Source organism: Vulpes lagopus, chromosome 13 (assembly GCF_018345385.1).
Source record: "Vulpes lagopus strain Blue_001 chromosome 13, ASM1834538v1, whole genome shotgun sequence".
Lineage (NCBI taxonomy): Eukaryota > Metazoa > Chordata > Mammalia > Carnivora > Canidae > Vulpes > Vulpes lagopus.
In genome coordinates this window covers 20,767,087-20,782,373 of record NC_054836.1, presented here as the reverse complement: position 1 = coordinate 20,782,373, position 15,287 = coordinate 20,767,087, and the positions used below count along the sequence as shown (strand labels likewise).

At 40.0% G+C, this 15,287-nt stretch overlaps 1 protein-coding gene across 5 annotated transcripts in view; it reads right to left on the bottom strand.

Moving 5' to 3' along the window:
- The window catches only part of DYNC1I1 (dynein cytoplasmic 1 intermediate chain 1), a 308,734-nt gene that overhangs the window by 209,925 nt on the left and 83,522 nt on the right, over nt 1-15,287 (bottom strand). For all 5 annotated transcript variants that reach the window (XM_041727422.1, XM_041727417.1, XM_041727419.1 and 2 more), the window contains one exon: nt 14,364-14,479. In XM_041727422.1, the coding sequence (XP_041583356.1) occupies nt 14,364-14,479 (116 nt within the window). The remainder of the gene's footprint in view (nt 1-14,363; nt 14,480-15,287) is intronic.

Below are 15,287 nucleotides of genomic sequence, written 5' to 3'. Positions count from 1 at the left end.
TGCTGATTCACCTAAGGGTATCTACATTTCTCTGAGGATCTCTTCATTTTTCTTCATCCTCTTTTCCCTCTGAAGTTTAGACCAGATACTTTCTATCAATCCATCTTCTGCCAGTTCAATTTACTGTTGTGCTCAACAATGAATATTTTTTTTCAATTTTTATACTTTTCAAATCCAGGATACACTAGGTTCTTTTTTTATAACTTGCATCTCTGCTAATATTCTCTAATAAAATATTGTAATCATACCTTCATTTATTTTTTAAAGCATGGTTTCCTTTAGTTCTTTGAAAAAATCTATTTATTCATACCTCTTTCTCAATTTATATATATATATACATATATATATATATATATATATATATATGTATATATATATATACACACACATATATACACACACGGGGGCGGGGAGAGAGAGGGAAGAAGAGAAAGAGAGATAAACTACTACTACTTTGAAGTTTTCATCTGTTATATCCAACATCTGCTCACTTTCATAGGCAGGTTTATTTGCCTGCTTTTTCCCATCAGACTTCCATTTTCATTGTATGCCTCATATTTTTGTTGGAAACTAGCTATTTTATATAATACATTGTAGAAATTCTGGGTTCTGGTTGATTTCCCTCCCACTTTTCCAGGAGTTGGGCTATTGCTATTTGCTTCTTTATTTGTTTAGTGACTAGATTATTTTTGCAAAATTTGTTCTCCCCCCTCCCCACATAGTGTGAAGCCTCTGATATTGCTTCTTGGAGGATGTAGCCTTGGACATGTGCAGTCATTCTGGAATGATGGTCCTTTGCAGTCCTTTTAACCACCTCTTTCCTTGACTATACCCTATTGTTAAGTTCCACTAATTGCTAAGAATGCTCTGGGTTTTTTGGGCAATGTCCTGGGGCACAAATTTCTCCATGGTTTGATCCAATTAAATTCAGACTCCTTTAGAAAAATAGCTTCAAGATCAATTTTTGAGATTGTCTGATCCCAGGAGGGCTCTTTTTAACTCTTGGTTTCCCTGGCTTTGTCTTGGTAAACTAGTCAGGCTATGGTTTAGCTTATATCTCAAATGCATCTACGAGTTATCTCTTAATTGCTTTACACCATAACCTTCGCTGTTTTGAAAATGTCCTTTGGCTTAAACATCCCCACACTCTGTTGCAAATGAAGTCAGCTTCTTTGGGAAGAGATTTTAAGCTCTGTGATTTATGGCCTGCTTTTTCCCCTGGACAAAATCTCTGCCGAAGCTCTGGCATGGAGGGAGGGGACAGCAGCACACCTCTTCAAATTACACCGCTGCTTTCAGAGCTGGATGCTTGGCAGACTGGGATCCTGCTATAGCCTCTGGTCATTTGACTTGCCTGTCCCTAAGTGGAATCTCTGCTTTACATATGAATTGGATGAGAGTGATTAGGGCCCTAGAATTCTTAGAATGCTGAAGCCAAAGTAAAGTCCCTATCTTTCAAGTTTAGGCTAGGCTGAAGAAGAGTATGCCCACCTCTCAGTTGTCCTTGCTTGGAAGGTAGGCTCTATAACAGGTAGCTAACCGGTAGCCAATGGCAGATAATGGGAATGCTAATGTCCTGCCTCTCCCAGGAAGATACTGTAGCCCTCCAACTGGAAGCTGGTGGGAGAGGCAGCTCTGTGTTCTTTTTTTATTTTTCCTTTTTTAAATTTAAATTCAATTTGCCAACACATATTGTAACACCCAAGGCTCATCCCATCAAGTGCCCTTCTTCGTGCCTGTCACCCAGTCACCCCATTCCCTCATACACCTCCCCTTCCACAACCCTCTGTTTCGCAGAGTTAGGAGTCTCTCATGGTTTGTTTTCCTCTCTAACTTTTCCCCACTCAGTTTCCCACCTTTCCCTTAAGGTCCCTTTCATTATATTCTTTGCTGCATCTTTTTGAAGCAGACTTTGCTTCAAGCTAAACTGGAGAGAAGAGGGAGTTCAAATATCATGGACTCTTCCTGTTCTTATCAAGTTTTAGTAAGTATTCTTTAATAGATGTCTTTTCATTTATTGTATGCTCTTGGGATCATTTCCAGAGACTTTAAATAGGTTTTTTGTTTTGGGGGTATTTTTTTCTCAACAATGCTCACCACTTTTAAAGGGAAGCAAATCCACAAAACTCCCCATGTTGCCATGCTAGCAGTGAAACCTTTATATACTTCTTAAGTTAGTAAACATAGCAATTGTTATTCTTCAGGAAATAAAAAGGTTTGTTATACCCTGTAATGTTCTTTAATCCTGGCATTTCTTGAATCTATTATTGATCAAGAGCAATGAACAGAAATGTCCTCTTCATTTTGGGGTGCTATGGGAGTTATATTCAAAGACTATTAATGTGCTTTTCTATTTGTCTTCCTGAACATAATGATCTTCACTCTACCTATGGCATTCATTTGCTGGAAGAGAGACTAGAATTTGATACAAAAGTATGACAATAAAACAGCTAAGGTGAGGTTCAGCTCCCCTCTCAAAAGAGAGTTAGGTTTAATTGAAGAAGAAAGAACATTCCAAATTCCTTTTCCTTACCATTTAGAATATCAAAACTGTGAAGATCATCCCCTCTATATACTCCTCCCCCTAACCTGTGGGGGAAGTTAAACACAGGAGTTTATTTCCAGATAAGTGGCAAGGAAAGGAGCATGCAGAGAGAAGAAGAGAGAAATTTTTTAGATATATCTGGATTTCCACTTTTGGGAAAGAAGCATTGGGAAGGGTGCAGCATAAGATAAACTAGGAAGATAAATGAACACAGGGACCCTTGGATCACATTTCCTGTTTGGGAAGCTAGGAGGAGACCATTACACAACTGGTCTCATTCACTACGAGGTACCCCAGCCTGGTGGGGTTGGTTGTCATGAGAAGATGGAGAGAAGAACTGATGAGTGCTGCTGAGCCTCCCTCAGATCATCTGAGGTATGGATACTGAACTGAGGGCCAGTTTGCCATGAGGGTCTGTTGCGGTAGATAAAGTGGCTGCTACATGGGCTGGGGACTGACTTCTAGGCCAGGGGCTGGATAGAGGATAGGGTATTGATTCAAGGTCTGGAGATAAGGAAAGTTAAAAGGAAACCAGATTATCAAGAAGAAAATGACCCATACTCCTAAGAACATTATCAAGCAAAGAGAACAGATACTAGTCCACCACCTATACACTATAGCATGGAGTGCCAGTGCCCAAGAGGTCAAAGAACATCAATCCAAAGAACAGCAGATGTCAGCCAGCACACTGTCAAGGACTGACACAAGGTCAGAGTCCCTATTCTCCCTCCCACTCCACCAAAGCCATGTGATCATATAAATCTCACCTTTTTGCCCTCTGCATTTGGCCATAATCTTAGGAAGAAAAGTGGGAGTAAAGTTTAAGCATTTATACCCAATTTTAACTGCATATACCAACTGAGACTGTTTAAAATAAGAGATTGCACTAAAGTTGTTTATTTCATACATTTCCCCCATTTTCCTCTGGTAGCCAGGTAGTATTACAGAAGCTGCCAACAAACTAAAAGAGCTGCATTCTCTCTGCATTTCTGACTTATAAAATGAGTAAATTCTGTAAGAACACTGTAAGTACCTGAGTGTGCTGGGCACATATAAATATAATTTTTTTACCTCCCCCTTTTTCTTTTCATGTCAGAGTAGGCATTTTTTTAAATATATATTTTTGGCTGTCCACCATTCAAATGTTCTCTTTTGGAAGGGAGTGTACCAAAACAGTCTCCCTTGGTGGAAGCTGGGCTAGGGCAGTTAGTTATTTCTCTGCCTGGCCTCTCATAGCTAATGTAGGGCATGTAACCTAGATTTAGCTAAGTGGACTTTCATATTGCTCTTTAAATCTCAACTGAGTACTGTCAAGGTTCAGGGAGAAGTAGGGGTTTTCAAAGCAGCAGTGATGACAGTTTCAATCCTGAGTGTAACTGTGAGCATCCAGTGACAGGAAATCCAGGATGCTTGGTCTTACAGCACTGAACAGATTCAATGGCATGATCTTCTTAGCTGCTGTCTCAGTCATCTTGGGCTGCCATCACAGAATACTATAGACTGAGTGGCTGGAACAACGGAAATTTATTTTCTCACAGTTCTGGAGGCTGGGAAGTTTAAGATCAAGTTACCAGCAGATCCAGTTTGTCGGAGCTCCCTTCCTGGCTTGCAGACGCCTCCTCACCATGTCCTCACATGGCCTTCCCTCTGTGTATGCATGCAGAGACAGAGACAGATCTCTTTCTTCTTCCTCTTAGAAGGCTACCAATTCTATGGGATTAAGATTCTACCCTGATGACCTCATTTAACCTTAATTACCTCCTAAAAGCCCTATTTCAAATACACTCACAGTAGAGGTTAGGGCTGCTTTGCTTCAATTTCTAACCTAAGTCTAATTCATCAGTTCTATCAAGTAGCTCATATCTTTCCAACAAATCTCTTTTATATTTAGGTTAACCAGAGCTAATTTTTATTGTTGGCAACCATGGACCCAGACTGGCACAGATATGAGTATCAGAAGACAATTACCCAGGGAATTGTTGTTGGTTATTTGCCCTAATAGTGGCTAAAGAAAATGAAAACTCAGATTCTGGGAATGAGAACCTGTCAGCCATAACAAATAGCTGGATAATTTTTTTCTCCGTGGTGATTTTTAATGAAGTGTCCATTGAAAAGAAGGATTTAAGGGATAAAAGTGTCACTGCCACTGAACAGACTGAATGGCATGAAGAATTTAAAGACACTAGGGTGAGGTGAATGCTTCTAATGGGACTGGACAGCTTAAAGCAGAGATGACAAATTCAAATCTCTATATTTTAGCTCAAGGCATAAACCCAGGGAATTTCTCTGGTTGTGATAAACATCTGCATACACGTCTGCCAAAATCAAAAGCAAATTTTAAATTTTGTGGGCTCCTGAATAAAAGCCCTCTGAATTGCCAGCCTCACCAAGTTGCTCATGTGAAAGTGACAGTACTGATTAGCAAATAATGGGAAACTGAATATGGGGGAAACTACGGAGGCTTGGGAGTACCCCCAAACCACAGTCAACACTAAGCCTTTCTTGACAGCCAAAGAAGACCCACCTCATTTCTTTTTTGCATCTGCATCATCTTACATCAGGGCTGAGACAGCTCTCTGCCTATCTACAGCCCTTGACTGCCACCTGCCACACAGGGCATCATGCCAGCAGGACCTGGTGAGTAAGCTGGGTTATCTCCAATACCTGATTAAGACAAGTAGGCTAGAAGATGGGGAAAAAATCTCTGAATATGTAAGACCTGACATTTCAGAAAAGTTTCCATAGGTCTAGAGGTCTGGTGGACTTCAAACAATATGGCAAATTCACTGTTTATCTAATACTATGAGTCATAATGCTTGGTGGGCCAGAAGAGCTACCATGTACATGTTCATTCCATTTTACCAGGTGACTCAAAAGGCTTCTTCTACCTTTAAGTGGGTGTAATACTTAGCAATTATGGTCCCACTGATTCAATGGCACTCAGAGTGTCTGTGGTAAATCAGACAAATAGCTCTAAAAGGGAATCATGGAAGAGGTCTTTAGATTTGAGAGCAATGGTGTAGCTTCGTCATTATGTTACCACACCTTTGAGAGACAGGAGTTGGTTTGCCACTGGGCCCAAGTAGAGATTAAAGGATAACTATACAATACTAGGTAATTATGGAAAACAAACCATGTTTATATGTTATGTGTTATAAATTGGAGTGTTATATGATACATCTAGCCATAAGCATCAGGAGGATCCACTGTTAGATCATCAGGATGGGCAAGTGTTATATACTGGGTTGCAGCAAGTCTCTATGAGTCAGGTGCCCACACTCTCCAGCATTCTGACTTCTGGTACACTGTCTCTCCTCCTTCAGCCTAATGAGAAACTCCCTGTAATTAGCCTCCTAAAGAAAGTATTTGAGCCTGGATTCTGGGAAATTCTAAGTGATATGCTAACATAAGCCAGAGATGGACTGCTGGAAATATAGCCTCTTTAGGTGCAGGCTAGAAATTCAGTAGAGAAGGAAAACCACTACAATTTCACTTGGATGAAGAGTTTTGGTTAGCATATCTCATTGCCCATTTTAGTTGGAAAAATAGATTGTATGAAAAAACAGTCCATGGGCAATGACTAATGTGTCGACTGGAAGCTCACAATTAGAGGATACAAATGGCAAGAATATTAGGAAAGAAGTATATGGAGGAACCTTTCAATATAGATCTAGAATAACAGAATATTTACTTACAACCAGAAGTTAGACACTGTGAAGGAGGCTTCTACTAATCTGATGGAAGAGTTGGTATGTTCTATATGTTATTGTTATCCTGTGTCCAGTTGCACAAGTGCTGAACATGGGCTCATAAAGCATCTACAATGGCAAGAATGTAGGCTACGTAGAAAACTCAGTGGCCTTGACTCAATGCCCTTTCTATTGCCCAACCACAGATCAACCTAAACCCTCAATATTGGACCATATCTTGAAAGAATAATCAGCAAAGTTGCTCACTTTCACCTTTTTCTATCATGCAGAGAGGAGTCAACATCTTTCCATTAGAATAACTACTTATTCTGAATTTTTCCCCTGCTTGTCATGTTTCCCCTAGGAAGTGACCAGCAAGGTCACAGACTTACTGAAAACTTTATGTAGCGTGGGTTTGGGCTGTCTTCTTAATAATTAGCTTCTCTTGATTTCTGCCTGTCCTTGGAGCCTGTTTTTTCAATCTTCATGTTGACTCTGTGAGTTACAGAATATCCTTCCATTCAAGCTCTCCTGCTTAGACTAGCCATTGTTTCCAGCGTTTGAAATTATGAATTCTAGAAGAATCTCATCCACCTCCTACCCTTTGACCCACTTTTGTTTCTTCCATTATCTGGCTCATAAGGCAGATAGTTGCTGTTAATCTTTGAGCTAAGTCAGGTCATCCAACCATTCCCACACCAAAATTTAGCACTATGCCAGATGCTAGTGGTACACAGAATTAATGTGTCCATGACTAGGGATGAGGACCTATGAGAAGGAATGCCTTGAAGGATCATGGGGATTTGATTTGGAAGTGGACCTGAGAGAAGCTGATAATCATCTATGATTACATATTTACTTGATATCAGGTCTATAATTTGGGTATTAGCAATCTTTTTTTTCAGTGAAATGTACTTCTACCTACCATGTGTGAGCCTTGGAGTCAGATTTAAAAAAAAAATCTCAGAACTGCTTTTGTGTTCTTAATATGAGCTTCCAGGCCCAGAGCCTTAATTGAGCCTCATTATTCATCTTCCTGATGTTAAGAGGCTCTTTAGGCACCTTAAGGTAGCCTGAAGAGCCTCCTTAGGCTCTTTTCTTACACCAAGGTTGTATGAAATACTACAGGGATGGATTCATCATAGCAGCTTTTGAAGGACAATGTTTTTATTCCATGCAAAATCTTTTACTTCTGAACTTCCTTAGCACATTAACCCTTGACCCTGAGATTGTGATATGATGGTTAATTTAGTGGCTAACTGATGGTTAAATATAAAGTTACCAGACCATTTTCCTAAGGTATAACATTTTATTTTCCAGTATGGGTACTGTAATGAAGATATAACCTCATTTTGAGCCTAAAGTTCACACGATGCTCTAGGCTCATTTTTTCTCAATGTCCTTTCCCCTTCTATAGAACTACAGATTACAGAAGTACAGGAAATAAGATGGTGCCCACTGGTACCAAGTCCTGCTCTCTCCACTTTGTCTTTTTTGTTGAATTCCGGCTTTATTTTTAGTTGTCATTTAGCATCCTTCTGTTTTCACTGGAAGGAATATTTAGGATAAATGTATTTATTTGACTGTACCATCTATGGCACTCTCCTTAGGCACTTAAAAAAATAAGTTAACTTTTAGCATGAGGCTTCTCCTTTGGAATATCAAGACTGGCTAGCATCTAAGCCAGTATCTATCTTAATGTGTAATCTAAATCAAGAACTAAACCATCAAAGCTCTCCTAACCAACAGTTGAAAAGAAGGTTCAGGAGTAGGGAAAACAATTATCGTTTTCTTTAACCAGAAAATTTGTCTATTCATTATAAATAATATCTAAAAAATAATGTCTGTATTCCTAAAATAGCCCATCCTTTTTTTTTGTCTTTCAAGAAGCTTGACAATATGATGGTAATATTTTTAAAGAAAACGAATGTCCTAAGGAAAGATCCCTCAACTGCTGACCTTGTTAACTAACAATGGGCCTAAAGCCTCTACAGTTATTTCTGAAAGAGGATTAACACTTTAATCAAGTGTCAAAGGGGAAATAGTAGGCATATTTCAAGGTTGCAAAACATGGCAGATGTCAATATTTCTGGAGCAGTGTCAGTTCTACAGAACACAAATGGAAAATAAGATTAGTCTGTGTCATCTTCACTAGGGATTCTTAATTTGCATCCAGATGCTACCCATGGCTTGTCTCCAAATACTTGGCTGTTTTTTAAATATTAAGTTTAAAGAAAGAGTGTAAGGTCCAGGAATCCGGGAACCAGGTGAAGAGCTTGAGTCGAGGTTATTTCACCAAAGCCTGTGTTTCCCAACTTATCTCCAGAGGTTTCAAGATTGGCTTCCACTATAACCCTAAGAACTGCCTGGTTTCATATTTAAAATTCCAAATAGATATTTCCACTTAGATTCTCTGATAAAGGACTTTATCAAAGAATTATGCTCTTGGGGGCCACCATGGTGTAGGAAGACTTAGAAGTCAACTGTATGCCATTCAAGATTTAAATCTTGATCATTTTCTCTAATCACTTCACATGGCAGTGGGCAAGAAGGGAGAGGGAAGTGGCACAGGTGTAGATAACTAACAAGGAGGTCATACACAGTTTTTGGCAGTTTGTTGTACACCACGAAGACAGAGTGGAAGGAACAAACATCCCATTATGTGAACTCTGGACTATGAAGGGAAAACCTGGGGGGTGGGGGGTTCTCATAATTGTCTCTATGTTAACAGAATGAGGCTTATTTGTGGACTTGTCCTGCTCATCAGAGTATAACTTTCCTTCTGCCCAACCATCTAACATCTGCCTGGGCATAGCTGACCTCCTAAGAAGGAGGAAAATCTGTGATGTCATCAGGCCCCTGGAGGAATTCTCTATAAATCAGGGGGATCTCCTCACCCAAGTGCCTCTGGCCAGCTGTGGTGAAGTGAAGATCAGGCTGGCTTCATGGGTCTCAGCTTCTGAACCTGTGAAATGATGGTCTGTGGCAGATGTGAGCTATCCAATACAGGGTCCCTCAGCCATGTGTGGCTATTGAACACTTGAGATGTGCCTAATGCAACTGAAGAACTACATTTTTACTTTTACTTAACTTTAAAAAGGGATATTTGATTCCATTATTGAAAAGCTTTTAAATATGTATGGAGCAACTATAGCACTTGAAACTGCTGTTTCAATTGTAAATTTTAAGAAATCTAATTACTGTTCAAGTATTTCCAATGAAAATTTAGTGTTTGGGAGTGCCTGGGTGGCTTAGTTGGTTAAGCATCTGCCTTTGGCTCAGGTCAGGCTCCCAGAGTCCTGGGATGGAGCCCCACGTTGGGCTCCCTCCTCAGTAGGGAATTTGCTTTTCCCTCTGTGCCTCCCACCCACTTGTGTTCTCTCTCTCTCTCTGAAATAATAAAATCTTTTTTTTTTAAAGAAAATTTAGTGTCTAAATTGGGATATGCCCTACGTATAAAATACAAACCAGATTTTGAAGACTTAATATAAAAAAGAATGTATAATATCTCAATAATTTTATATTGACAATATTAAAGTGTTTTTAATATATTGGGTTAAAAGGATATATTATTAAAATTAATAATGGACCATTCTGTTTCTATTAGACCAGTGCCAGACTAGACTACTCTAGGCAACTCTCTTATACTTACAGCTTCTGTATTAAGTATATGCTGGAGAGGATGGGAAGCCAAAGTAGAAATTCTCCTCAACCGATCAAGAAAATATTTTTTTAAAAGTGCAAAGGTGAAGGCAGCCTGGGTGCAAAGGTGAGGCAGCAGTTTAGCACCGCCTTCAGCCCAGGGTGTAATCCTGGAGACCCAGGATCGAGTCCCATGTCGGGCTCCCTGCATGGAGCCTGCTTCTCTCTCTGCCTCTCTCTCTCTGTTTCTCATGAATAAATAAATAAAATATTTTACAAAAGAAAATACCTTAATTTAAAAAAATAGTGTAAAGGTGAAACAAGAGCCTTCCTTAGCCATATTCCCACACATCTCTTCCAAACTTAAACCAAACTTAAATTTAAGTCGTGTCTCTGCCAAGTAAAAACTTGATGACTGCTTTGCTCTATCCTGGCCAACACAGGTGGTTTTCTCCTTCAGTTCTTATAACTGCCATGTTCATGGGTAGTTAATGCCCATGTTCATGGGAGTGAAATTAGAGGCCTGGCTGAAGTGGAATCACTGAACTCTCCTCACCACATCATCTCACTCCCATGACTTTTTCTTAAAAACCCACCAAAACCAATGTAGCCTTAATGCATAGATCATACTCCCTCCTCCCTTGAAGGACAGTGAATACTTTCTCTTCTTTCTTATTTCTCCAGCATCATATCATTCTTCATTTCTTCCACTGATATCTATTGAGCCCTTTCTTTGTGCCAGCTGCCATGTTGAGCATGGTAGTAAAGGACATACAGCCCACTCAATGCAAACATTTAGATAATCATTAAATACAGAGTGATAAAGGAGGATATAGACTACACCCATGGTAGGAGGGACACATCACAAGTGGAATTACCAAGGAGCCAACCCTTAACTGTTCTTTCCTTTGACTTCCCAAAGGAAGCAAACAGGAGAAAGGGCATTCCAGGCAGGGAGACAGTACATGCAAGGGTATGGAAGCTGACACTGTGTAGCACCGTCGTCAATGAAAGCAGATTGGTCTATCTTGGGCATAAGAAACAAGGCATGAGAGGGGAGTAGGGGGAATGAGGGAGGAGTCAACATGAAGCCATTAAGTTCCCATTTCTAAAATATCATGAAGAGGAGAGGATGATCAGAGGATACTTCAAAACTATCAACAGGTTTTCTAAATTTCCTCCTCCACCTTCCAGAGCAGCTTACATAGTACCAGCAAGTTATGTTCTCATTCTCTTAGGGGTCATTACAGAACTTAGGAGTTTCAATGATATCTATGGCATCATCTTTGTCATTCAACAGCATTTACTGGGTGCCTTGTATGAGCCAGTCACTTACCCACTACAACAAGGATACAGAAGATGGACTCCTAACTAATCTCAGGAGGTCAGAGGCAATCTAGGGTGTATTAATAGAAGGCAAAGTAGAGGTAGTCTGGCAGGGAAGCATTTTTTTTTTCCTTTCTTATTACTTGGGACAAAAACCGTATGCTTAAAATGTTTTTAGGGGGTAGAGATATCTGGCTTCCAAATAGCATGTCCTAGGTTCAGCCTTATTTGTCTGCAACTGATGACTTAAATTTGAATGGAAAGTAAGTATTCATAGGGACTTTGTTCCTCAGTCTTCCTGGTTTAAATCACCCTCTGGAGTGTTTCTCAGAACAGGTCATTATGATCACAGGTTAAGAGAATGTTTGTTATAGTACAGAGTAGAGTAAAGAGACTTATGATTGGGAAAAGTACTTTCCCTCTTTTTAAAGAGTAAAGTGGTAACATGGAAAAAAACAGAATGCACTGGAACTCTACTGGATACAGAACACATCAATGCTCTGAGATCATTCGTTTGAATATTGTTAAAATTTCCATAGTTGCAATATGACTTAAAAAACAGCATCCCGGGATCCCTGGGTGGCGCAGTGGTTTGGTGCTTGCCCTTTGGCCCGGGGCGCGATCCTGGAGACCCGGGATCGAATCCCACATCAGGCTCCCGGTGCATGGAGCCTGCTTCTCCCTCTGCCTGTGTCTCTGCCTCTCTCTCTCTCTCTCTCTCTCTCTCTCTCTCTCTCTGTGACTATCATAAATAAATAAAAATTAAAAAAAAAACAGCATCCCTCCATACACTATGGGCACTAATACACTATGGATCTTATATACACCACAGTTTAAATATTATCCACCCAAGAGCTGCACTGTGTCATAAAATCCAGTAGTTCATCATTTCCTGCCTCTGAATGGCTACAATGGTCATGAAAACATTGCCATGGCTCAAACCCCAAATCAGAAGCCAACCCAAACCAACCACATAGTCGATTCTCACTGCCGACTGCCCGCTGTGGCCCCCAGTCCTCCCTCCACAAGCTCTCTTCACACAGAAGGTGAAAGGGGAGCACTGGGCACTTGCGCCAGCCAGGCAGCTGGGTGACTGTGGGCAGCCGAAGGTCAAAGAATCATGTGTAGTGAGAGGACAATTTGATGAACCCAAATCTAAAGCTCTACCAGTCTAGACCCATCAGGCATTGTTTAATGTGTAGAGCTGCAGTTGCTAGCTTTGAGTTCAAGTCTGTATTGTGGAATTTGAACCATCGAAACAGCCATCACCACAAATCCTTCTATGAATCTTGTTAACAAAACAGGAAGAACTTCTGCCAATAGCTGAGAAATAAATTCCTTCTTTCCTGCTGCTTGGACCACAGCATAATGAGGGCGCCCCAGCTCTCTGTGCAGTAATAAAATGGAATGCTCAGGCTTTTTCTTTTGATGTGTTCTAGTTTAAAAGTTGAGAGTTGATGCCTTTTCATCCTTAATTTATCTTCCCTTGTAAATATGTCTGTGCCCTTTCCAATATCTGAAGTCTACATGTTTTCAAAATAGAATTCACTCCTTCTCTTATTTCAGTTGTATAACTTTATGTTATGGGTCAGATTTTGGGCTAAATAAACATACCTCAGGCTACAACTCTGCAAATACCTCTGGCAGCAAATTAACTCAAACAAATGTTTTGGTTGGGTGGTGAGGTTGTTTTTTAATAATTTTTCTGATCTGCCTGGAGGTCCAAGGATACTCTAGGTGAACTCCCAAAGGCTTTTCTAACTTTGTATTTTCTGCCACATTAATATACAGTTCTTGAAGTTTCTTGCAGTGGTTGGTTTAAAATTTCACCACCAGAGGGTGCTACTTGTTTGCTTCTAAAATTCATTTCACTATCAGATTTGAAAGATGGAGGCTCTGTCACCAAAGACTTGTCCCTGCAGCAGCCAGCATTACTCAGGAAGGGTTTTCAGAAGACCTATAGGCAGTGCTCTACTTCAAGGAATCAGATTTCACTTTGCTTCAGACATTACATGTTTTTTGGTTTTTTGGTTTGTTTTGTTTTTACATTATATGGTTAGAACCCAAACTGAAAATCCCTGTAGCACACACAAACCAAATTGCACTAATATATATATTTGCTGTAAACCAAGCAAGGCATTCGAATCATTTTTCATTCTCATGGCTTCTGTTCAGTCGTATCAGATAACAACAATGAACCCAGAACTCTAACATCCTCTTCACCAAACCAAACAGTAAAATAACATAAAATAAAAAGAGAATTTGCTTAGCTAAAACAATAATGCTATTTTCCAACAATGCAACCTCCTTTTATCCTAAGTATACAGCTCTATCTCTTCTGCTTGAGTGTAATTTCTTATTTCTAGGGAGCATTTTATCAGCTGCAATTTCTCTTAGTTTGTTTGTTTGTTTGTTTGTTTTGATTGACTGGGATCTGCATGTGAATTTTCCACCTGAATTTTTCTGGTATACACGAAGTAGCAAGGAGTTCAGTTCAGTTCCCATTCACCTATGTGGAATGTACATGGCAAACCTTTTTAAATTTTAGACTTCAAGTTTTAAATGGTAAGAAACTCTGATGTGTCATTATCTGAATGGTTAAGTCAATCAGGGGTCAGCAGAGTTTTTCTCCCAAGTGCCAGATTACAGCAAGGATTTTTGGCTATGTGAGCTGTAAGTGCTGTCACAGCTACTCAATCCTTCCATAACAGCAAGAAAGTAGCCACACAGACTATAGACACCAATGATTAGATCTGGCTGTATTCCAAAAAACACTTTATTTTGAGGAACAGATGTGTGCTGCTGTTTGCTGACTCCTGAAAATGATGACTCTTCATGTACACACTGTTCTTATTGATAAAATTCAGAAGTTTCTACTATGTCACCCTGTGAAGATTTTTTCCCCCTCCATCATACAGTTTTGGCAAAGTGTGACCTAAGGAATCCATTTTAAAGTTCATGGGTCCTTTGGAGGAGTACCACTGGGCTCCCTGTCCAGAGCTTTCAAAATCTGGGTCAAAGGAGCCTTAGACTTTCAGTGTATCATTATGTTTATGTACTGCAAAGATCTGTTACTAAGATATAAAATCAACAAGAAGGATATGATGCCTGGTAATTTCTCCTAGAGATAATACAGAAAGCAAACAAAAGACAGAGCTTACCTTCAGACTGATGTGTAGCCAGAGGAGTCTGGGTCTCCTTGGAGTAGGACACAACTTCCCTGGGCAGGAAATCCACTTGGGTAACCTTTGACACACCTAACCTGTGCAGTCTTCGCCTGTAAGTAACAAAAGACAAATGCTTAAAGAGGGAAGGCATTCCCTGCAGAAGAGCTATCAGTAATAACACACAGGACCAACACAAATCCCAGTTTGCAGCTTCTCAGTGAGAGAGGCTGGGCCATAAACTAGGACTGGCCTTGGGCTGGCAGCTGGGACACTTGCCTTCTTAGCCCCCTTGGGCCCTAATTTGCTGGTGATGTCAAATAGTCCCTCATGCTGACCCCCAGCTTTTCTAGCTGTAAAACAAGGTCTTGGTCTGGCTCAGAGGAGACCCCTTCCATTTGGAGCACCTTTGACTTCCCTTGATTTAAATTTATAAATGGAATTTTCATTGGTAATATAAGATTCTAGCCTCTTACATGAGATGGACAAAGGAAAAGTAATGATTGTCAAGTCAGAAGAAAAGAGAGATGATTTCCTAGAGGAGTAATATGTTTGTCATAGTACTATTGAGAGGATCATATTCCAAGGGGGAGTATAACACTTCTTTGTTCTCCAGAGAAAGAACTAATACAGATCAGCATGTGAATCTGCTTAAAGACATTGCTATAGCATAGGAGAGTGAAGCGGGCACTGGGCTAAGAGTGATAAAGGTTTAGCTTGGAATTCCTCAACTAACTGTGATCATGTGAAAAATCATTTCTGAATATATATGTCACATTCAACTGTTTTCCAATGTCTTTAACTTCTATCACATCATCTGTCCTCACGACACCTCTGTGAGGCATCTGGGAAAACGTTATCACCACCTCCATGATAGATAAGGAAAATGAAATGCAGTGTAAGAGACGTGTGCAAGAATAT